This window comes from Fopius arisanus, unplaced genomic scaffold (assembly GCF_000806365.1).
Source record: "Fopius arisanus strain USDA-PBARC FA_bdor unplaced genomic scaffold, ASM80636v1 scaffold00039, whole genome shotgun sequence".
NCBI lineage: Eukaryota > Metazoa > Arthropoda > Insecta > Hymenoptera > Braconidae > Fopius > Fopius arisanus.
In genome coordinates, this window is record NW_011887778.1 from 994,164 (window position 1) to 1,017,732 (window position 23,569).

At 38.4% G+C, this 23,569-nt stretch overlaps 1 protein-coding gene across 3 annotated transcripts in view; it reads left to right on the plus strand.

Moving 5' to 3' along the window:
- The window catches only part of Cad99C (cadherin-99C), a 66,141-nt gene extending 42,679 nt beyond the window's left edge, over nt 1–23,462 (plus strand). Inside the window, exons 2-22 of one of the 3 annotated variants that reach the window (XM_011304865.1) lie at nt 2,458–2,533; nt 5,578–5,643; nt 7,120–7,298; nt 7,782–7,904; nt 8,844–9,107; nt 14,650–14,799; nt 15,495–15,713; nt 15,831–16,025; nt 16,097–16,387; nt 16,713–17,030; nt 17,553–17,693; nt 17,880–18,164; nt 18,319–18,492; nt 18,553–18,762; nt 18,856–18,987; nt 19,063–19,179; nt 19,262–19,660; nt 19,858–20,483; nt 21,015–21,245; nt 21,762–21,991; nt 22,104–23,462. In XM_011304865.1, the coding sequence (XP_011303167.1) occupies nt 2,458–2,533; nt 5,578–5,643; nt 7,120–7,298; nt 7,782–7,904; nt 8,844–9,107; nt 14,650–14,799; nt 15,495–15,713; nt 15,831–16,025; nt 16,097–16,387; nt 16,713–17,030; nt 17,553–17,693; nt 17,880–18,164; nt 18,319–18,492; nt 18,553–18,762; nt 18,856–18,987; nt 19,063–19,179; nt 19,262–19,660; nt 19,858–20,483; nt 21,015–21,245; nt 21,762–21,991; nt 22,104–22,414 (4,737 nt within the window). In that variant the 3' untranslated portion in view covers nt 22,415–23,462. Of the gene's footprint in view, nt 1–2,457; nt 2,534–5,577; nt 5,644–7,119; nt 7,299–7,781; nt 7,905–8,843; nt 9,108–10,736; nt 10,951–13,151; nt 13,368–14,649; nt 14,800–15,494; nt 15,714–15,830; nt 16,026–16,096; nt 16,388–16,712; nt 17,031–17,552; nt 17,694–17,879; nt 18,165–18,318; nt 18,493–18,552; nt 18,763–18,855; nt 18,988–19,062; nt 19,180–19,261; nt 19,661–19,857; nt 20,484–21,014; nt 21,246–21,761; nt 21,992–22,103 lie in introns of those variants that run through there. The other 2 variants (XM_011304868.1, XM_011304867.1) reach the window with 2 other exon arrangements.
- The last annotated feature ends 107 nt before the right edge of the window (nt 23,463–23,569 follow it).

Genomic DNA, 23,569 nt, shown 5'->3' on the forward strand with positions numbered 1-23,569 from the left:
CAATCTGGACCGCTTTTTTTTTGCGAACCCATTCGTGTCAAGGATTTTATTTGCATCTGGGGAGAGAATCTGGGAGGAGATCCAGTGAATCTGTCGCGTCGCTGGTTAAAAATTAAATCGAGAGTCGATTATGAATTTTTCCGGACGAAACATCATTTGGGATCATTTGAAAATTCATTACAATTCGAAGAAGGTAGATTTATGTGAAATATTTATTTATTTATTTATTTTTTAAATGTTTATCGCGGTGAAAATTTATGGCGTGGATATGGATTCTGTAAATACTCGTCCGAACAATCTGAGATGACACCGATAAATAATGGATTCATCAGAAAAAATGGCGACCCGCTTGACACGCGAGAAAAATTCACCATCAATTAACGATATTACCTTGCAATAAAGTGGAGTTCTTCCCTATAAATAAAAGAGGGATGCCGTGTGCACCTGTTTCGCTGTTTTTTCCATACAAATTGGTACCGAGTCATAAATTCATCAACTGTCGAAGAGCGAGTACGATTTTATTAAACCGTTACGCTGCAACGTATTTATTTAAAATGTTGCCAATTGTTTTTTTTTTTTCGCGCACTCGAGTTTTTCTGGATATCGGTGACAAGACTCTATTAGCAAGTAATTGCATTGCGATCCTCTCGGAGAAAGTCGCTGTTCAGATACGTGGAAAAGTGGTTTGACTCAATGAATGGATTGAGGGATTTTATCCATCGGCTTCACTATCGATATTCCACTTGTCGATAATTATCCTTTCACAATAAATTCCATTCTACATTAGACATAAATCAAGAAATTTCTCGTCATCTAATTAAAAATTCAATTATCTCGAAGAATTCGGGGTCTTCAAAAATTCCAAATGATTTCGAAAATTAAAGAAGTCATAAAATCCGACGAATAACGGGTTTTAAAATTTTTTTTTAATTACAGATACCGAATTTCTTCCTTTCTCATTAATAAACAAGAAAATATGATAAAGAAATAATTGAATAGTCCAGATTTAGCACCTCCAGCCTCGATTTTCCGCTTCATCACTCAACTATCAAAGCCCCATCCAAAACCTAAATCCCGAACTCAATCCCTCCACTGCATTATACCAATAAAAAAGCAACTAAAAATCCCGTCTTATATTTTCCCAGCGATTTTCCTGAAGATTGAGAGCATAAACTTGGTGAACTTGGTACTTACGTCTCTTATCGTTTTATCTAGGAATTTCCGGGGGTACGCGAGGGCATGCAGACGAGGTCTCGATAAAAAATGGAGGAGATTGTTGGTTCTACAAAATTTTTAACAGTAAAAAAAACCACTTAAAAAGCCCAGAGGGACGGGAGGGGGACAAAAAAATTTCACGGTCAAACGACTTGTTCACGAGTCTTGCGCATATCATCAAAATGCCCCACGGTCTTAAATTTAATATGAGAAAGTGCGCGAGTGGCGCGTACAACGCGCATCCGAAGGTGAGAAACACCCTGTGGGTTTAGCTGAGTTGGGGCAAAACTTCTTGCCAACATCCGAAGATTCCGCGGCATTGATAACATTGTTTTCCCTCATCCGGAAACTTTTATTCACCTTGGGCTTCTTCACGGTCTTTTTTTTTTCTCTTTCCCATTTTTTACTCCTCTTTGTAAACCTCCGCGTCTCGTTATATTACCAGCCGATGTACCAACCGTCGCACCGTATAAACGCGCCAACACGGCATTAGCATAATACGAAAGGAGCCATTTGCTATTGATCTTACCTTTTATGAAGATCCTCCGAGAGCTGATTTTTCACTTCACCACACTGAAGCTGAAAATTATTTTTTAAAACGATTCATTTCTCCCAGGGGAATATCCATTCTCGTGAAAATGCATTTTTTCCAGGTGATCTCAACTGCGTGTCATTATTTTAATAATTATGATAATTATTACTCCAGAGGATGGTCATGCGGCCTTGAATAACCCTGAACAATAATTGTTGATGTTAAAAAATTCTGTCAATTTGTTCTATAACAAAATAATAATAATCTGTGCAATTGATGTATGATATCATTTTTTGAGAAGTCATTACATCTTTTTGTCGTTCTGCGAGATTCGTCACAGGTCAATTACAGTTTTTAACGGAGTAATCCTCAGGGTGTAACATAGCAATAACACTCCACTGGCACTAGAAGATAACCGGAGTACATTGAGGGGTAATCCATAAGCGCATTACCCGAAATTCGTGAATCATACATCGGCTCAATCCCGGAAGATTGATTTATCGAGGTGTGAGGATTACCACGATCATGATATCATATTCTGTTCATGCTAATTGAGATATTGAGGCCTTAATGAGCCATTTCAGGACATCTCCACTGATCGTAATTAAATTCTAAGTTACTCACCCCGGATTGCAAACTGAACTAGCAATCATCAGCCCCTTATCAATAATTAATTATCATTAATTAAATTATTTTCAATGATGTTACAGGCGCGGTCGAGTGTCTTCTGGATCCTGTGCATCATCTGCTCGAGTTCCATCCCCAGAAATGTCATCGCCAAAGCTGGTGGGTTAAATAACTTACGCTAATTAATGAATTCTCATTAAAATCCATTTTTCATGGAATCGTTTTTTATTGGGGAGACGGTGGGATTACTCTGTGTTAATCGTAAACATCAGGAGCTTTTCGGTAACAAACCACTAAAGTCGGTTTGACTTGAACCGAGCAATCGCCAGTTGAGCTAACAAATCCTTTGTAACAAAGGACTCAAATAGTCACCATTACCCCACAAAATCAGCAGATAGCCAGAAAGGCTGCCAACAGTTGGGGATATATCGGAGTCCAGATATTCAAACGCGTAACGAGCCCATTCTCCATTGCACTTTACACGCCCCAACTGATTTACTTCTTGCGCAATTGCTCTGATATTCATACTGTCGGCTTACATGGCAGTTAGAAATCTGGCAAGTGGAAATTGTGTGTGCTGCCAGGTACTATTGGAGAATATCGTGGGAATGTTTCCTTTTCCGTCCTCGGAAAAATTTACTAAATAACAGAGAATAGAACAGAGGGATTTCACCGCGCACAACTGTTTCAACTGAAAGCCACTGAAAAAAATATAAATAATAATAAATAATAATAAAATAAAAATAAAACTGGTCGGAATTTTTTTTCAAATTCCAAATTACCCGCTTCCAATAATTTTTGTACCGGAAAATTTTTTTGACAATTTTCCAAAAACGATTTTTTGTTCTCCAATTTTTTTTTTTTTTGGAAATTTCGGATTATTCAGTAACGAAATTCCATGGAATATAAGGATGCGGAGCAATTTAATAATTCTTCAGTGCATGAATATATTCTACTGGTACAATCTCCATAAAAGCTATTGCCGCACATTCAACTTTCTGTTCGGGAATTTAATCTATTTTCGGATGCCAACAGGAAATGGGAAGTCCCCGTTCTTTGTAATGCGGAAGAGATTCTCTTCAGGGTCTGCTGTCTGCCGGCATTTCTTCTTTTCCCCTTAAAAAAAAATCAGCTGGATTATGGGTCATCACACGATGCCTCACTAATAGCAATAAACGCTTACTTTGAGGTGTGGAATGTTCTCCAGATGGATCCATTTGTTTTGACGGCTCACAGCTATGATTTTCATAAATTGTCGTCGTAAAACAACCGCTACCTCTTCACACAGCAATTTTATTCTTTATTCCCAGTTGAAAAAGTGTCTCAAATTGAGGCAATTGTTCCTGATTTCACCACAAAGGATTTCGCCCAAGGGAATAGCCTTTCGGAAATTTCAGCCAAAACTCAGAAGACATTAACTGCTTCGCCCTGTTATTTCCAACATCTCAACACAATAAATTCATTTTTTTCATTCCATTTGCATTTATTATTTATTAATCCATTAGTTATCCCCATTTCAGATTTTTTCGTCGTCAATTTTTTGGTCTTAGAATAATTTCTTCATTTCAATTTCGGTGGAGTTGATTATATCTAGAAAGTCATGCACTGGCAGATGATTGAACATTTTGCAAAGACTGTTGCTATCCTGATAAAAAATGATGAGAGGAAATTTAGTGAGCCAACAAAGGGTAGCCTCTCAAACACTGGAACTAGATTTTCTGCCTCTTCAGTTGAAAGGTTAAACTCCTGGTACAACTATAATGGCAGATACCCTGGAGCATTGTGCACGAGGATGTGCCCGCGATGATGCCGCTCCTCTCCATTCCCCTACCAGTTCATTCCGCATTTTTTTCTTTCACGGGATTTCAATGTGATGACATTTTCCTCGACTCCTCTTTCCCATTTCTAGATTTTTACTGGATACGCGGGGACAATCTACTGACGATGTCTCACCCAAGTCGAACTTTTCCACTTACAATTCCTTCCGGTCTCCAGTAGAAAAACATCGATTGTACCTCGCATCTTCGCTTCATTTTATTCATTCCATTTCTCTTTCCATGACCTTTTCCTCCAGCTTCGATTACAATTACCGGAAAATTCATCAATATCGCATTTTTTTTTATTGGAAGAATAATATAAATTCTTTGCACAGTTTTTATAATTTTTTTTTTCTGGATTCAAGTGGAGACGGAAATTCTCGGTTACGGTAATTTTCTGGATGAAATATCCTTCAGAAAAATTCCTCGGAAAATATTTTCGTGGAGGGAAATTTTAAATGGAAAATTCTCGATATTCGGAGGGAAATTGTTCTCAAATTTCCAGCGCTTCCGGCGATAAATAGCGGATACATTTTATTACGAAACGTCGACGATGTCGACGTGATAAAGGTCACATAAAAAAGGGCCCCAATAAAGATAAATAAAAGCAACATGAAAAATGGTGAACAGACAGTCACGTGTGGGCTGCACGATGTCGGAACTCCATATCGACTCGACAGTTAGAGGCGTTTTTGAACGGTAAATTTTGATTATCCAATAACTCATTGCAAATGCATCTAATTACGGTTGCGCAGGAAGTGTTAGTGCTTCTTTCTTCCACCCATCTAGTATTACATTTCAACCTATTCCACAGGTGCGTTGGAGATTTCATTTTCACTGTTCACTTTTATTATCCCACAGACTATTAACGCACGAAAAATGAGAAAACCAACATTTAACGCTCGAATGTTTAATTAAAATTCACCTGAAATGTCAACTAGTCCATAAAATCACAGCCAATTGACATTCAATTTTTTGCCCAATTGTATCCCTGCTGTATTTTTTAATTATTCACTGAATTAATTACCGGTCGCAGCGATAAGATTACATATTTGTAGAAATTTAATGGCAAACTGGGTATTACGAGAATTAATCGACTTTTGATTTCACTTTTTACGTCTTTAAATCCTGTTTTACGAATTCAATTAATTTCTTTGCATAATGAAGTGAAATTTCGAATGATTCAATCGAAAAGAAATAGAATCGCGTGAGAAAAAGATTCCAATAATAAAAACATGACGTTTTCTCTTTTTTTACAGTTCTCTGGGACTCGGCATTCATAAATTTCTCATGAAGTTGAACTAGTGTCATATAATTAGCCCAAATAATTATTTACTTTTGTTGCTGACATCTGATGTAATTTTTCTTTTTGTTTTTCGATTTCAGGATTATGCGAGGAGTCGACAGGACAGGCCAACATCATCCTAGACATCGAGGAGAGTCGAGGCAGTGGTGAGTACATTAGATATGAAACTATGACGTTCATCAAATTCACCCCGACTGCTGGATGGACATTCGCATAAAGTTTAGAAAGGTGCCAAGCCTCATGGCATCATGATTCTAAGTACATGCTCACGCTTATGTACACCACGATGACTCTGTCTGATCCCCGAGGACACGGATTTTACCAGTCGTCTTCTCTCTTCCTCTTCATCCACTGCACTTTGATCATAAATTATTCATGATGTAGCTTTGTTAAGCCCTTGTCGTAGGCAACTCAATTTTATTAGACTATCATATCTCCGTTTTACAGCGATAGGAATCTCACTCCTCGATTAAAAAAAAAATTCCATCTCGAAGATACGGTGAAAGCTGCTAGTGCATTTCGATAATTCGCACTGACACTAAATGTCCACTATTATTTCACAATATATCTCGCGAAATCAATGACTTCTTCACTATTTTTCAAAACAATAATATTATTAATATAATCGCTCTATGAATCCGTGAAAATCGGCGAACTACGATAACTGCATTCGACTCAGTCTCAATCACGTATGAATATCTGCTGAATGAGTAGAGGTATTGAAATTTTTATAGAAATCTTTTTTTTAGGTCATTTACTGCTCTGCAAAAAAGATATTTATAAAAATTTCTGTATTTCTGGTTATTCACGAGATAACAGACTCCATGCGAAATCCAGTTATCGTAGTTTTCCAGTTCATGAAGGAATTAGATGTCACGGAGACTCGAGAGTCGATTGAGTAGCCCCTATTCGAGGAACATCAATTATCTCTCATACATTGGAATCAATGAGGCTTCGCATGAGGAAGTAATTTTCCCTGGCTGTGCAATGGGTGCCAGGAAGCAGTTTTACGATGCTCCTTGGATATACTGTGAACTGGGCCCCATCATTCCAGTCGTGATATACCTGCCTACCACCATGGCCACCTCATTTGTTAAGTTCGATCATAATCTAGAGTCCAGCTGCATCAGCAACGCCATTCCACATGCTGATGATCATTAACTCCAGCTGATCCATCAGGAGTTGGCTCATTAAATCTTAAATCAATATCTGTTCGTTTCAGATAATTTTAGATTCTCAATGGATTTCACGGAGGCATGATTTATCGTCTGTTGCCTCCGATGTGAGAAATATTTCAGTACTTCAATTCGGATACAATCGATTCCAAAGAAATCATTCCACTGAAAAGTTTTCTAGATTTTTTTTTGAAAATTTGGCAAAAATATTCCGATTGCAATTATTTTTTTACTCGGATATCTCGTATTAAATCACATCCAGAAATTATTCTATATTGATATATTTTCTGGTGTGATATATTTTCCTTGATCGTCGAACAATTAAATTGGAATAATTTTCTGGGTGGAATAAATGAATTTCATGAGTTTCGGTGTAATTAGTTTTTTTTTTAAAGAAACTTAATCCAGAGAATTATTCTCAATTTGCCGTTTTTATTAAATCGACAGCCTACGACCAACCAACCGTGCCAGAGGAGCTTCCGGTCTCGGGGAATCCGTACAATGAGACCACCCTGGAGTTAATATTCCCGGGAAAGGCACCCCTCTTCACCCTCGATGGAAAAAAACTCCGTCTGCTGAAGCCATTGGACAGAGACACCGAGAATTTGTCTCACGTTGTGTTTCAGGTAAATAAATTTCCATAAATTATCAATTATTCCCCGAACTTTGAGAAAAAAATTTAGAAACATAAACACAAGACTATAAAAATGTATAATTCATTGAAAAACCGAAGAACCAATACACCGCTTCGAGAAAATAACACCGAATCGAATTGCTTTATCTAAATACTCTCCGAGTTGCGGTTGCATTATAAATTTCCTCGGTGAATCTTGGACTTTTATATTTTTCCAAAGTACTAATGAATTGCCAACGAGAGAAAATGCCCGCTCATTCGCTCAATACAACAGCTCTGTTCCTGCAGACGCTCTAACGGTTCGTGAATCTCGTTATTTTGCTTCATTCCAGAGAGTCATATTTTTTCCCCTTCCTCTGAGCTATTCTCCCGAGACAAACAGCAGGCAGGTGGCTGTCAGTTCATGCTTAACAAACCACCTGATCGAAATACCCTGACATTGATGAATAAACTCTATTTTTTTGGTAATTTACAGTTGGCTTGTACTGTTAAATCAACGAGCAAGAAGAGAATAATTCCCGTCATCGTCAGGGTGTCTGATATCAATGATAATGCACCCAAATTTGTCAACACACCGTATGAAGTTACAGTACCTGAGGTGAGTCTGTTTAAATAAAAAAAACCAAACAGCTGTGGAATTTGTGGAATTTCGCTCTTGAAATATCGTTCATGTTTCAAGGGTTCACAGCGACAATCGTTAATACTTTTATTACTATCATGAACAGCTCTGGTAACCGTTTCAGAGTGTTTAGATCGTTGAACCGGGTTCTCCAGGTGATTAAGCTCGTAATGTACAGCGATTACACTTGCGAGACATCCACCTTCACTCGGACAAAAAAATTGACAGTGAGGACTATCGCTGAAGAAACTGACGTTGTGTTAATGCTCGAGTTTTTTTTTAAATCCTCTCGTGAAATTGTTGCATCACGAGTTTAATTAGCCATGAGAGGGCGCGTAATTGCAAAATATGTCTGGGCATCGGCGGCTCGGCACGTGGAATGATTTTAACAAGCCATGGGATGACGAGTTATATATTAAATAAAATCTAGACAAAAAATTATGAAATTCTATCGCCTTTTCCGCATATCAAAAACCGTTATAATAGAATTGCGTTGAGTTTCGAGTCATTACGACAGACGATGTGTATACCGGTTTCAAGTTGCCACAATTTGACGCGCATTCCCACGTCAGCAAAAAAAATTACACACCGTGGGGAAATGATAAAAGTATTTTTTGGAGAGGGACAGTTTGTTTTATTTACGGAGAATTTTCATTCAATATTTATTTTACTGCTGATGCATTCGGAGATTCTGCCACATCTACTAATTCTCCGAGTGTCACAATTAATTTTTTTATTGTCTGTCGTATTTTTTCGTATTCCTTATTTTATTGGAGATGATATTTTGAATTGTTAAAATTGTTAATGAGAAAATAATTTCCCCAAAACTTTTTTCATTCTTGTTCTCTGGTCTTTGTACAGTGATTTTATGGCGCCACATAAACTCAATACGAATAATTTTTATTTTATTGTTTACAGCTGACACCAGTTGGCTCAACGATATTCCAGAATGTCGTTGCAACTGATGCTGACGCCGGTGTCAATGAACTTGTCGAGTACTCGATAGCACCCGGTGATGGAAGTGGAATCGGCAACAGCAATGGAGTTGGAAGAGACAGAATAACGACCGCCGATGGTTATGGTTACTTTAGCATTAATTTACCACACCAGGGACAAGTCACTGTCAACCGTACCCTGGATTTCGAGAAAACCCAGAGATATCTCGTAACGATTCTGGCATCGGTGAGTCAAGGAATTTTTATCCTCAAGAAGATCACCTCAAGTTTTATGATCGACTGAACAATCACCGATAAATCCTTCAATTTAATTTTTCACTCCTGGACGTCGCCCAGAATCCGGGTAATTGGAACCAACCGATGGAAAATTCTGGCGCCACTCCATCCGCGACGTTTTAACCCGTTCCAATTTTTCCTCTCGAGATTTTCCGAGACTATTGTCGCGTCCTTAATGCTCAAGTCATCAGCGCGAATGAAACACTAGAAGAGTCGACAAAAATTCAGTGATTTATCAGGAAGAAGAGAGCGAAGGAAAAAGCTCTGTCAGGGGAAAACTAAAATCTCCGGTTGGAGTCATGGACTCTGGATCAGGTGTGGATTTTTCCACTATTCCCGGAAGGATTTATCCTTGAATAATGCATTAGAGCAAGCCGCGGTGTTATCTCGCTCGAGATCCAATTGAATGTTTAAAAAAAAGTGTTTCTACGACATTTAAAACTGGAAAACCGGTGCTGATGACGTTGGTCATGTGGGCAGCACGTGACTCACCGCTGCCATATTAGTATTCTCCCTAGACCATTCGAGACCACAGGTGTCTTCCCTGAAATTATCAGAATTCATATTTTTTCTATTGCGGATATAATTATCCCTGTCATTATCATTCATCCTCATTCCCAGAGTACCTGTAAAACTTGAAATGAGACACGATGACCACTGCAAATTGTGCAAATGCACGTCGTTGGCTAGTCAGCTATCCCCACATTACCATTTGCATACCGCCTCCCTCGATATTTTATACTTTGTCTACTGTCCATTTAATGCCTTTGGCTCATATTATTTCAATGCACTCTATCGCATTGCACTGTTTATGCATGAGCCGATGTAGATTACACATCGTCACACAGACCTTCGATAGTTCATAATTTCTCGTGATCTGGCATTTCCATTTGCTGATACCAAAGTGAAAAATCGGTTTATGAAACTTTCTTATCGGTGTTTCAGATTTTTCGCGGACATTTATGCGACGAGAGTCGTGAAAATATCTGGCGTGGTAATTTTATCGGATTTTGTCATTTAAAAAATTGTGGGAGTTGGAAATTCAAATTATTCTCATTATTGGTTGAGGGAAAATTGAGGAAATTCAGAGACTTTTTTCTTCGATTTCCCAATTTCTACACTCGTTGGAAATTATACGATAAATTTCCGGGGAATTTAATTCTTCATTCGCGAATTAGACGTCTTGAAGATTCAAGGAAAATTCAATTATCTTGAACTTTCGAGGTGAATGATAAATTTCGTGAACTTTTTCAATTGAAACTGAATTCGGAAGGCGTTTCTATTTGCGGACATGAAATTTTAGTGGGAGTTGGATACGGAAACGTAAAAATTTCCGGGAGTCAGTGGTGGAGACAGACGAAAGTTTTAACAGCGTAGTTTTATACATTAATAAAGCGCTAACTTAATTTCTTGTTTCTTCGAGGTATTACCTTGACCAAATTCCAGGCTTTGAATGTATTTTTACGACTTTGGTTCGGCGAATAGGAGCAGTTAAGAATTGTCTATGTACGGACACTTCTTCAACACGGGATATCAGTGGGCAGATATGCAAGTGCATTAGTCACCGTCTGGTTTTCCAAGTTGTTAGAGTGAATTCCCGGTTTCCTTACCTTTTCAATAATAAAATTATGAAAAACCGAGGGACCCATAAAGATTATGCGCTAAACTTTCACTGGAACACCCGTGTGCGGTCTTTGCGCTAATTAATATGCGCTAATTAATATTTATGTTGAATTGCTCCATGAGAATTAACGCGAGGGAAATATCAGAGAAATTTGAATTTCAACCTCGTGGTGAGAATTAAAACATTGTGACTTTCAATAAGCGTCAGGGTAAATCTTATCATTATTTTTAAGATAGACTTGCGATCAATCTGTCAACATGAAATTCCCATTTAAATTCTTCCATCAATCTTCTAGTAAAAGTGAATTTAATTTGCGGAAATATTTTTTTCTCGGGGTGTGCGGGCCCAATCTGGAGTGGAGGTGAATCACCTAATCTTTATGACGGAATTTGAATGGGAAAGTTGTGAGGTTTTGAATGGAGTGATTAAGTGTTATGAGACCTCAGGAATTTTAATCATGTCCTGGGACAATAGATTGCACGACTCGGTGATAAGACATTCAGTTCCATAATAGTCACGAGTGAAGAAGATTATTTACTTGAAAAATAAAATCGATCTCGAAATATCTCGGGTGGTCGTAAGGGTAAGCCTCGAAGCCGGAAACGAAAAAATTCTGAAAATCGGTTAAGCGTGATTTTTTTTTCTTTTTCATCTTGCAATATCGGGAATTGTTTTTGTAAAGACAGTATAAATTTTCTCAGCGAGAATTTGATGAGTTTTCAATACCTGGGGAATTCTGTAGTATGGAAATCTCGACGTTAATGCCAATCGGCTGATCGGGGAAATGAATGAGTAGCAGGAGAGCAGAATGCGTGGGTGATGTTCCAAGTCATTCCTATTGATACTCCATCCACGGAGAGTAATCTGATCAGGATCGTAAAACGGTTATGAGGTGATTGCGCAAAATCTTGAGAGTTATTTCCGGAAATTGTCTTGGTGCGGTGTGTCCCGTGGGTTATCATTTTGTGGTGAAAAATGTAATACATCAATCGATGGTCAATATTTCCAGATTAAAATTGAGATTGACTTTTATTGGCTGCTGCCGTTGGTAATGGCTGGGCAGCTCGGAGGTGTGAAACCCGTTTAATCTCTGGAAAAACCGGCCTCCAGGTTTCATCATCGCTTCCTTGGAATTTCATTTTTTATTTCTTACATTTCGTGGGAAGATTTGAAATCCTGGACATCTCATGTCGCGGGGTAATCCGTTTGTCGAGGGAAGCAAAATCAATTAACCCATTTTCCAATCTTTTCCGGAAATTATCATTCTGTTATCGAAACCTTCATCAACTTATCTAAGTAAAGTTGAGGAGTTATTACCGGTGTCTTCTCATTTGACAAGTTATCTTTACGAATTCCTGAGGAGCGGCTAATAAAATTGACGTAACAACATGTACCGTTTTCACCTTTTATTATTCAATGTCTCGGAAAGGTTTATCGCCGTGGAAAAATTTCCCCGCAGTCTCAGTAGACTTTGGAAAAATTCCCAAAACTTTGCCAAAGAATTTTGAAAAAAGACTCACGACTGTGAAAATTTGTGAGTCATTAACTAATGATAAAATAAAATAGAATAAAATTAATAATTGAGAAGTTTGGCAATGACTTCTCAAATAAAAATTGAAATTTTATGCACGGCTGACTGGAAATTACTCAGAGTGAATTTTTATATTCGATCTGGTGACGAGTGTCCTGAAATTTTTGATTTCAATAAAAATCCAGGAAAATTGAATTGCGAGCAGCAGGAGGAAATCTCGAATTACCCGAAAGCTATTCCGGGGAAAATAGTTTACAAAACGGTTTTCGCGAATGAACGAATTCGTCTAGTGAATATCTTTTGAAATTTTTCCATAAACCGCAGTTATGACACGTGAGAAATGCTGTCTCAACAAACATGGAAATCCGAGTGTGGGATGAATCGAGAAATAACACCTCCCCGAGGAGCTATTGTTTATTATGTGCTAATATCAAATATCAGATAGGTCGAGAGGTCGTTGTAGGACGGCTATAACGGTGATATCGATTTCAAGGGATTCCTGCGAATACGAACGACAGAAAAATGGCAACCCAACGTCCTTTCGGCGTAAATAAGAAAATGCGATACCTAATAAAACTCAAAGCACTCGTAAACCAATAAAAATCCCATCTCAATTTCTTCATTTTCCACGCTCTCCCTTATTACAAATATGATTCCCAGAACAAGGCCCCTTTATTTATTCATTATTCCTCCTTCTTTTGCCAGGAGTCAAACGAAAGAAGTGTCTCCCAAAAAAATGCAATGATGCAATGATGCAATGATGCAATAATACAAAAATGAAAAAATGAAAAAATGAAAAAATGAAAAAATGAAAAAATAAAAAAATGCGAAAATGTGAAACTGCAAGAATGTAAATAAAATTAATTACTGGTCCTAATATGCTGTGACAATTTCGACTGAGGATTTCAGGAGGAAATATTTGTCCATCATTTTTTTTTTACTCGTTGAAACTAGAGGGACTGCTTGAAATGGGGCTATTAAATCTAGTGAAAGTGTTACTGTTCTCAACATTAATGAATCCGACGGTTGCAATTGAAGGAACTACTGAATCAACGGTGAGTGGAGACCCATGGAATGCCACCTGGGTCGACGCCCAGCTGATGTCAACGTCATTCTATTCCAGTCTAGCTTCATTATTCCATCAATCTTGATCTATCCTTTGTTTTCTCAATTGTTCACTCCCACGGACTCTCGCGTATCCATAAACATCGATCCAACAAACATTATATCTTTATAATTACCGAGTATATCATGTTAACTTCGAGTCATTCCCCTCGCTGTAAAATAACTTCAATTAAATAAATTGTCCATCAAAAATCGGCAAGGGAGCGCCATTCCTCTGGGGGTCGAATAAAAAAAATGTGAAATATTTAAGTTTCAGATTTCTGTTTAACAAAAATCCTCAATTTTTTGGGAGAAACATGAATTTTGAAATTTCCCAAAAAATTATTCGGTAGATATTTTTTTTTTAATTGGCGGTACAATTTTTTTGGCATCAGATTGAAATTTACGGTTTTGCGATCAATCGGTTAATGAAGTAAATAAATGATCGGCGAAATGGCATGACGTGGATTATTGGTGCTGACAAAGGCAGCACAATTGCTTGGACAATGTGACCGGGTTACCTAATAATTTAAAACCGCCGACTGAGAATTAAATAACATAGCATTACCAATGCCTGACTGCAGATGATTGAGTTCTCATAATGGAAGATATCTTCCATTCGCCAACTCCGCGCTCCTCATCCCGCGTCAATTATCATTTCTTTTTTTATTAACTCCACTCTTCCTCATTCTCGCCATAAAAATCATTCCCTAAGCGTTATTTGCAAATATAAAAAACCAGAACTACTCTCTACTCTACCTTTAAAAAAACACTTTTCCCATTAATCAATTACCAAAATTTTAATTGCCCGAACAAAAATTTGCGGTAAAACATAATCTCTTGATGAAGCCTTTGCTCGAAATGCATTTCATTCTAAAAAATTGGAATGATAGGTTATTATCATTTATTAATAATTAAAACTGATCCGACAATTATTATATTTTCAAATAGTTCATAAAAAAAAATTGTAAACCAGAACTTAAATTAAACTTCAATAACCGTCACCCTCGATTTCTGCAAAGGGCGTTTAATAATTTATCAGCTTGATCATTTGTTCTGTAAATCGATTGAAATTCATGGAATACCCTCGCACGCTTGTTAAACATGACTGCACAATTTTTCTCCAGACCTTTACACCGATTACATCAGCCGATCGGTACCTGGTCCCTCGTTTTTTTTTTCCATGCGCTACTGGTCACAACTAATTGGTAGCCAATCAATTTGTCATTGCAGGATCGGGCGAGAAATGTCTCAGAGAGATTTACGTCCACTACAACGTTAACAGTGAACATAAGGGACGATGACGATCAGGATCCATCGTTTATCTACACCGGCTGCATGCTGCTGGATGGAGCGTGCATCAACACCGAGTACTCTGCCTCGGTGCGTTCAATTCACTATCCAAACAATTTTCCATTTATTTTATTTGACAAATGCAAATTATGCAAAAGCCGTCTGAATAGATTTGTCTTCTCCCATTTCACGTTTATTAATTAGCTCACTCCTGAAGTTTGAAGTAACGCTCATGAATTGATGGTAACGGAGCAAGAACAACTTCTTCTGCAATTTGCCCTGAGATTATTCATATGAATAATTACCCCAGAGTTTTCTAAAAAATTACAGGAACTGCGGAGTAGTTCTGAGAGATGATTCAATTGAATATGCGCAGTAAAAAAAAATCTCATTTTGTCCCTCGGATTTTGTCTGATTTTATTACAATTCGGAATAATTTCGCATGTTAAATTAATCAGTTAAAAGGAAATATTCAATGATTCAACGTCACTCTGACGTTGATTAACTGTTTCACTTAGAAAGCTCCAAGTAATGAGGGTGTAATGTTAATAATTATGATCGGAGTGAATTGATAAGAAATCAGAACATGGAAGTCGAGGAGAGCAGCGCACCCGAGGCTCTCCCCAATTTGTGGGCAAAATATTTTTCAAGTAAAGAGTAGTAATAATGAAAAAATTCAACTGATACGGTAAATTGGCTCGATTTGCACTGAACCGTATTAAACATGGCCACCTAATGCAGGATACATGTATTCACAATCTGCCTCCTCTGATCTCATTAATCAGGTATCCAGTGGTGTACTGTCTGGAATACTCAACATATCACCTGAGAAAATCCAAGCAATCGACATGGACAGCATAAATGCCCCAATTCAATACTCATTTTTGAGTGGCAAGCCCGAGAATTATCGTGATTTCTTCGAAATAAATCCAACAACTGGTGCTGTAAAGCAAATAAAAGCTGTAGATACAACTGTTACCAAGAAGTTTGATATCATCATCAAGGTAAATGCACTTTCACACTCTAATCTCCGAGTTTCGATTGAGTTGAGACGAGTTGGGATACACGAGGCTTCATTTACCATGATCCACATTATAATTAAGTTTCTCTTCTCACGAAAGGCTGTCGAAGTGTCGGAAGCAAAACGCTCAACCACGGCGAAACTCACGATTACTGTTAAACCGGTAGACAGCAATCCACCAGTTATTACTGCATCCGCAGTCGAGGGTTTCGTTGATGAGAATGCACCGATCGGAACTAAAGTTATTGACAAGACCGGACTGCCCATCAAACTCACCGTTTCTGATGCCGATCTGGTAGATATATTTTCTACGCAATTAATGAATAAATCAGTGGATTCAACTGATCCTTATATTTATCTCTCCAGGGACCTGAGGATCCAAAACCCAGTTATACATTTGAATTAACAACCCATTTCTTCTCAATCGATCAATCCGGAACTCTCGTTGTCAATGAGGAGAATCTCGATCGCGATCCACCGAGTCCTGGACGTTTTCGATTTCAGGTTGTGGCCAGGGAGAAAACAGGTGCTGCAGCATCGACTCCATTGTCATTCGTTGTGACGCTTAATGATGTCAATGACAATGCACCGCAGCTGCCAATGATACCACCGATTACAATTCAAGCCGGCGAAGAAGCCAGACGGGAAGTCATTAAGGTACCACTGACTGTTCGATTCAATGTTTTCATCAACTTCATTCCTCAGATTTAGACAATTTTTTTCGCATTTAGAATTCAATCTAGTGGCTTTAATCGCTCCTGCCCCCGAGTTTTATCTCCCGTGGAGAATCGATTCCATCTCGTTCAATGACGCAGGAACATTGAAATATAATTGAAAAGATAGAAATAGCGGATAAAATGTCGATGAGTCATCATCTTCAGTATTTCGTTCTTGAATAGTAGATTAATTGTTCTCGATTTGAATTCAAGTGGTGGACTGAAGCATTGGGATAAAATTGAAATTGAATTTTTGATGGTTGCAGGTCGAAGCAACTGACAACGATGAGGGCGAAAATTCAGCGATAACGTACAGTATTTATCACGTGTCCAATAATGGACTCCAGAAATTCAAAATTGATCCAAAAAGTGGTGTTATCGAGTCTGTACGTAAGCTCAATGCTGGGGAACAGTACAGCATCACTGTTCAAGCCACTGACAAGGGTGGCAGGTATTCACAGACTATTGTTGAAGTTAATGTCATACCTGGACCAAACACGAGGAGTCCTGTCTTCCAGGAACCTGTTTACGAAGTGCAAGTCAGCGAAGGGGCTTCCATCAATTCCACAGTTGCAACCATTACGGTATGCACATTTTTACATCCACTTTTGCATAATTCTCGTGGTGGGGATCTCCACGATTTTTTAATATCCAAGTCAATTTTCTTTATTATCAATTAAATTGAAAAAAGGATAGAATCGTTCCTGAAAAAATTCCTACGAAATTACTAAACATTTTAATGCAACTGGGGAGTTACGAAATTAATTCTCAAAGACGAAACGTATTTTTTCGTCCGAGTGCTTCGATTTATTTGATATTTTAATGGGTGCTGCGGATTTTATTCATTTTTTATTGAGTTCTTGGCGCAGAGAGCTCGTGTTATGCTGTTCCTTACGCCAAACTCGTATTCATAGGAACTAGTGTTGATTTGAAAGTACAAATTTGAAGAGAAATCAGCGATTCCGTTTCGACGTTCCACAGAGTCGATGGATTAACGAACTTTCAGTTGGTTTACCATGAATTAATTCTGTAAACCAATTAAAAACATCGCATAATTTTTTTTAATGTTTTAAATAAAGTTTAATCCTTATTCCGGACATCAACAGGCCCTGGACCCCGAAAACGATCCCGTCTCGTACTCTATAGTTTCGGGCAATGACTTGAGGCAGTTTGCGATCGGTGACAAGTCAGGCGTTATTACCGTTATAAGGAAGTTGGACAGGGAAGACTTGACGCGCTATCAGCTGGTAAGTGGCAGTCGAACATCATCGAGCGTAAAGTAAAATAGTAAGAAAAAAAAAAAATCCCACTACCAACCCATTCATTACTCATGTCCCCCTCGCCATCGACGTTGAAGCATGAATATCAAACATTATTCTCCATCATCCACCCCGAGAGTGTCATGTAACACTCGATTCTTCCTGGTTTAACAGCTGATAAAGGCAGAGGACAGCGGTGGACTGTCCAGTACAGCGACAGTTAACATCAGGGTCACGGATATTAATGACAAGAATCCCGAGTTTGTGGGATTGCCTTATGAATTTCAAGTGAAAGAGGGTGAAGCGAGAAAACTCATTGGACATGTGCACGCTGAGGATGCCGATGAAGGTATCAATGCTGAGGTCACGTATTTCGCACCCGATGATATACCATTCACTGTGGATCCAGAGACTGGCGACGTTCTCACAAAAATAGCCCTCGATTACGAGCAGAATCACGTGAGTTTAATGCTGCAAAAATTCCCAAGGAATCATAAACATTATCATGATTACCAACAATTTTATTTCGTTATCTCTCAACCTAATGCTCTATCCATTCTCGAGGGCTAATGGTGCATGGTAATAAGCTCGTGATTTATTGTTATTCATTCAGGAATATAAATTCGTTGTAACTGCTCGAGATGGTGCACCAGATCATCGTTTAGCAACGGCAACAGTTACAGTGAAAGTTATCGATGTTGAGGACGAGGTACCAGTGTTTCATCAGAGTAGTTATGAGGCGCGGGTCAAGGAGAATGTACCCGATTACATGGTCATCCAAGTTGTTGTGAGTGTCATCGTCTTGCTGGAATAATTCGTTCACCTTTTACACTCGGATAATTTCCAGGCTGACGATCCAGACACGAAGAAGCAGATCACGTACGTGATTAAGGAAGGAGACACTGACCTCTTCAGTATAGATCCAAAAACCGGGATCATCCGGACAAATCGAGGATTAGATTACGAGAGAGACAGCCAGCACATTCTCATCGTCGGTACGCTGGAGAACACGAGTGATCTGCCGGGTTCAACTACTCGAGTAGTCATTAATGTTCAGGTATATCAGTTGTTCAATTGCACGCGGTAATTCCCATGACTGTAATCGTGGATCAACTCGATTAACATGTAATCTGGGGATTCATTTTTTCAGGATGCCAATGATATTCCACCGGTATTCACAACAGTTTCACGTCCAATCACCCTCGACGACGACGTTCCCATTGGAACTACAGTGATCAATCTGATGGCTCTTGACTCGGATGGTACCGCTCCGGGTAATCAGGTAATGATATTATTATTTCATGGAATACCTCCTGGAGAAGTTCAAGTAATTAATCATGCAAATAAATCACTGAAGGTTCGATACGAGATAATCGGTCGGGGAATAGCCCAGAAGTACTTCGTAATCGACCCAGATACTGGGGCACTAACAGTCCGTGATGATTTGCGGAAAGAAATGGACTCGGAATATCAGGTAAATTACGGGGACAAATTGAGGAATCGAATTTCACATTGATTAAATGAATTGAAGTACAATTTAGTAATTTTTATTGAAGGTTGACGTCAGGGCGTACGACCTCGGTGAGCCTCAGCTTTCATCGGTAACAACAGTGCCAATTTATGTACGTCATGTGGCAACTGTGGCCCCAGAAGTTGGTTTGGGCTTTGCCGAGGACTCTTACAATGTTGATGTGCCTGAGGATGCCCAGGACAATACACTCATAAAAATATTAACCGTTATAAACAGTCATACGCATGACTCTACCCCTTTGACGTGTGAAATTTACAGTGGTAATGAGGAGGGATTGTTCGAGGCAACAATCAATGAGGAGAGAAATTGCGCACTGAAGCTCAAGAAGGGGAGACTCGATCATGAGACTACCGAGAGCTATCAGATCAAAATTAAATTGGAATCGTCTTCTGGTCTATTAAATTCTCACAGGAATACCACTATGGTAATTACTCAGGCTTTTGTAAGCAGATTAATCACATTTCCATGTAAAACTCGAATCTTAAGTAGTAATTGGTGAATAAATCACCAGGACGTGAAGTTGTTCTAGCAATTTGGTATTGATTGTGTCCGGTAATTTTTCGATTCAATGACGCAAGGAATAACATCTCATTTGTTAACGAATCGAACTCCTCGTTTTAGGTGAAAATACAAGTGCTAGACGTAAACGACAATAAACCGGAGTTTATATTTCCGGATGATCCCTTAAATCTCCGCAAAAGCCGATACTTCGCATCAATCCCGAGGGCCGCACAATTTTCCTCGACAGTTTTGCAAGTGAAAGCTCAAGATAAAGACAACGGAAAGTTTGGCAAATTGGAGTATAAGATGCTGGAGGGTCGTGGCACTCAGTATTTGATGATGGATAGCTCCTCGGGCATCATAAAGACAGCTGCGACCCTGGATAACGTTGGTGAAGAGGAACTTCCATTCAATTTTAAAGTACGAGTGCGAGATCATCCTAATGGGACGAGATTTCACAGTGCCGAGGCGAGAGTTGTCGTGAATCTCATTGATGAGGAAGATCTACTCGTTTTAGTTATTCGGGACGCGTCGCCCGATTCTGTGCAGAAGGACGCTTCCAAGATTGTCAGGATTTTAGAAGAGAAATCGCGACTGATTATCGATATTGACAAAATTGCTGTGAGAAAGACTGTTACGAAGAATGGGACTGTCGAGAGCCATCCGTTAGACTCGGACGTGTGGTTTTACGCTATTGATCCCAAGACTGAAACTATTATCGATAGAAATAGCTCACTATTGCAAAGGTTGGTGGAAAAGTCATTTATTTATATTTACAGGAGGAAAGACGAAAAAGACAATAAAAACTATAAAAAAACTTGGGGAACGTCCCCAAGTCAAAGTTTAAACATAACATCCACCGGACGAAAACGAGAGTCAACTCCGTGACGTAATATCAGTGATTAGTCACTAACTAATGAAATAAAATTAATTCGTTGACAATAAATATTCATCAGCCTGCAATTCCCCATAACTCAATAGAATAAACTAGTCGCATTGTTACTCGCAAAATCGTTGTATTTATTTTACGTAACTGCAGGCCTTGGACAATGACGAGACTGATACGTTTAATTGAACGTTTTTATTCAGTCTAGTAGACAACATCTGACGATCCAAAAGCTTCATTAATTTCGGGGTAAAAATAGCGATAAAAATGGTGGAATGAAACTGATTGGTTACGAATATCGGTGACGAGTAATTGAACGTTGATGAACAATAATTGTGCAATATGAATTGACGTCCGTAGCTTGTTTACTCAGGGTAAAATTAATTTTCAGAATGTTGGTGGACAAGGCATTGGTATCATCGATATTTTTCGATGTTTCCGCTGCTCTCGGTGCAAATGCCATTGAGATACATGCACCAGTAACAGCACCAGATACCGTACGCACTCAGACAGCAGTTGCATTTAGTGGTGAAGTATTTCCGTACGCACTCATTATTATTGCCTGCATTATTCTTGTACTGGGCATCGCTGGAATAATCTATATCTGCGTATCATGGTCTAGGTAAGTTCTCCGTTAACTCTTTGTTCGTTAAGGTAATTGAAATTCGATACCAATTCAATTATAAATCTCGTGATGATGCTAATGAACACTGCACTCATTATGTTTGAGATTTAATTGCTTCTGAAGTTCGAGCGACTTTTTTTCTTTTTTTTTGTTAATTGCCCCTTTCGCGGCTTCCACCTCCACTTTTTATCGATCGCCGTCGATTTTTTTAATGCAGATTAATTCTCCAATGGTTTTCGCGCTGAAAAGATTGTTGATAGTTTTCCCTTTCTCCGTGAAATTTTTACCAGAAAATCTCGTGAATGGAAATCAGTTTGGAGTTTGTCCTATTTCGTGAGTTTTCTCGTTTATTAATTCGATTGGAATCCGATACCGATTCAATTGTAAAAAATAGTGAATTCGAAGTTTTTCGGAAGTTGAATTTAGCGGTTCTCACGAATTATTAAAATGTATTAAACATGAGGGGATTTATAACGAAATTGTTTTGAAACTGATTAACGAATCTTGTGACAGGTACAAAGCGTACAAAGATCGCATGCAGCGTATGTACGTAGTGCCTCGTTACGATCCAGTATTCGTAGAAACCGATCTCAAAGAGTACGAGACTCAGGTACTCAGAATGAGTGTACCAAACGATGATAACGATAGTTACAACGATCTGCAGATTGATTTTAGTAATAAAAATCACGCATTCAGTCTGGACAATGTCAGCTACATCACCAAAGATCACAGTGGCAGTACAGGCAAGTGCTCTCCCCATTAAACAATCGTAAAACCGCCTAATTATTTGGTCATTAATTTTCGCGGTGAAATTTTCGTGAAATATTCAACAACTGGACAATTAAAAATTTCCAGGTCAACAGAGTCCCGTGAGTTCTGAAGCAGCGACGACAGTTCGTGCCTCCAGCATCACTGGAAATCATCCAGATGCTGGTGTTCACTCGTTAAAACGTTCCACAATGGGTCGAAAAAATGTGGGCAATACGAATACAATAAATACCATTGATACACCTGTTCTAAATCCACTGTTCAATCACAACGATTTGTTGTTGAATCCGAGTCCATCGAATGACAACGTGACATTCAGGGAACGAAAGGATTACTCACATCTCGGATTTTCTTATTTAACAGATCAGAGTCCAGTGGAAACCACCACTGAATTATAATTATCCCCTCTTCATTCTTGTGATATTATTTATCTGTATTGCGAGGGTGAAGACCTTGTGTGAATCAACACGTGTTCTCTTCAAATTTTTATGGAGAAAATCAATGAAATCAAATACTCGATAGTTTTTCACTATTCTCGAGTGCATGAACACTTTGTGTGGGCTGACACACAATTTTTATGTGCCAAGTCAGCTGCCGTCCCATAGGCTTAAGTGATTAGTTTATTAACGTGTGAAAATAATGCATAATTGAGGGATGATTACTTGTGTGAGTGATAATTGTACATGGCTATGTGTGGGGAATGTGATGAAGGTGATTTGATAGGACGATAGGATTTCCAACGAAATGCTGGAAATTCAATAGTTCATCTTCCTTCATTACGTGTTTTTATTGTGTATCATATTTTTATTATTTATAACAATTCGAGGTTTGCTCATGTTAATGATTTATTCAGGTAATTAGCCGTGATGTACTTAATTCAAAATTTCATCATACGGTGGAGTTTTCAAGTATCAGATTGCCTTCAAGATAATTCAAATTGTGTCATTTACAAAGACTTTTCATTGTGAGTAAATTTACGTCGGTGTAACAATTATAATTCTTTTCGGGTTATTTTCATTATTACGATTAATTTATTGTCATGAGTAATTATTATTGTTATTAATGTGTTGAACAAGCAATCGCAGTCGATGGAAGTGAATTTTCGATGATTGCATACGTCGCAAAAAAATATTCAAGGGATTGCAGTAGAACGATTCAACAATATCCCTCGGGGTTTGCGAGTACTGCCAATTTTTTGTTAAAAACTACAGTTGTAATTTCAGCTTTTTCACGCATACATCCGGGAAAGTCTCGCTCGCACTGAGTTTAATGCGATAAATTCTAATCCACCCCAGCCCCTCAGTCATTTGATTGGGTCTACAGTATCTGAATAAACTCGTGATGCCTATTTTGATATGATAATTATATTATTACAGAGAGTAATGGTTGAATAATGTGTAAGTGGAGAGAAATGTGAAATAAAATTGTATAAAATTTGTTAATTAATTAACGACTCTGAATTTATCATGTTCCACCCTATTTACCTCTCGCCTATAGCTCCGCGAAGAAATTTTTCAGATTGCAATTTAATTAGCGAAAAGGGCTGTTTTCCT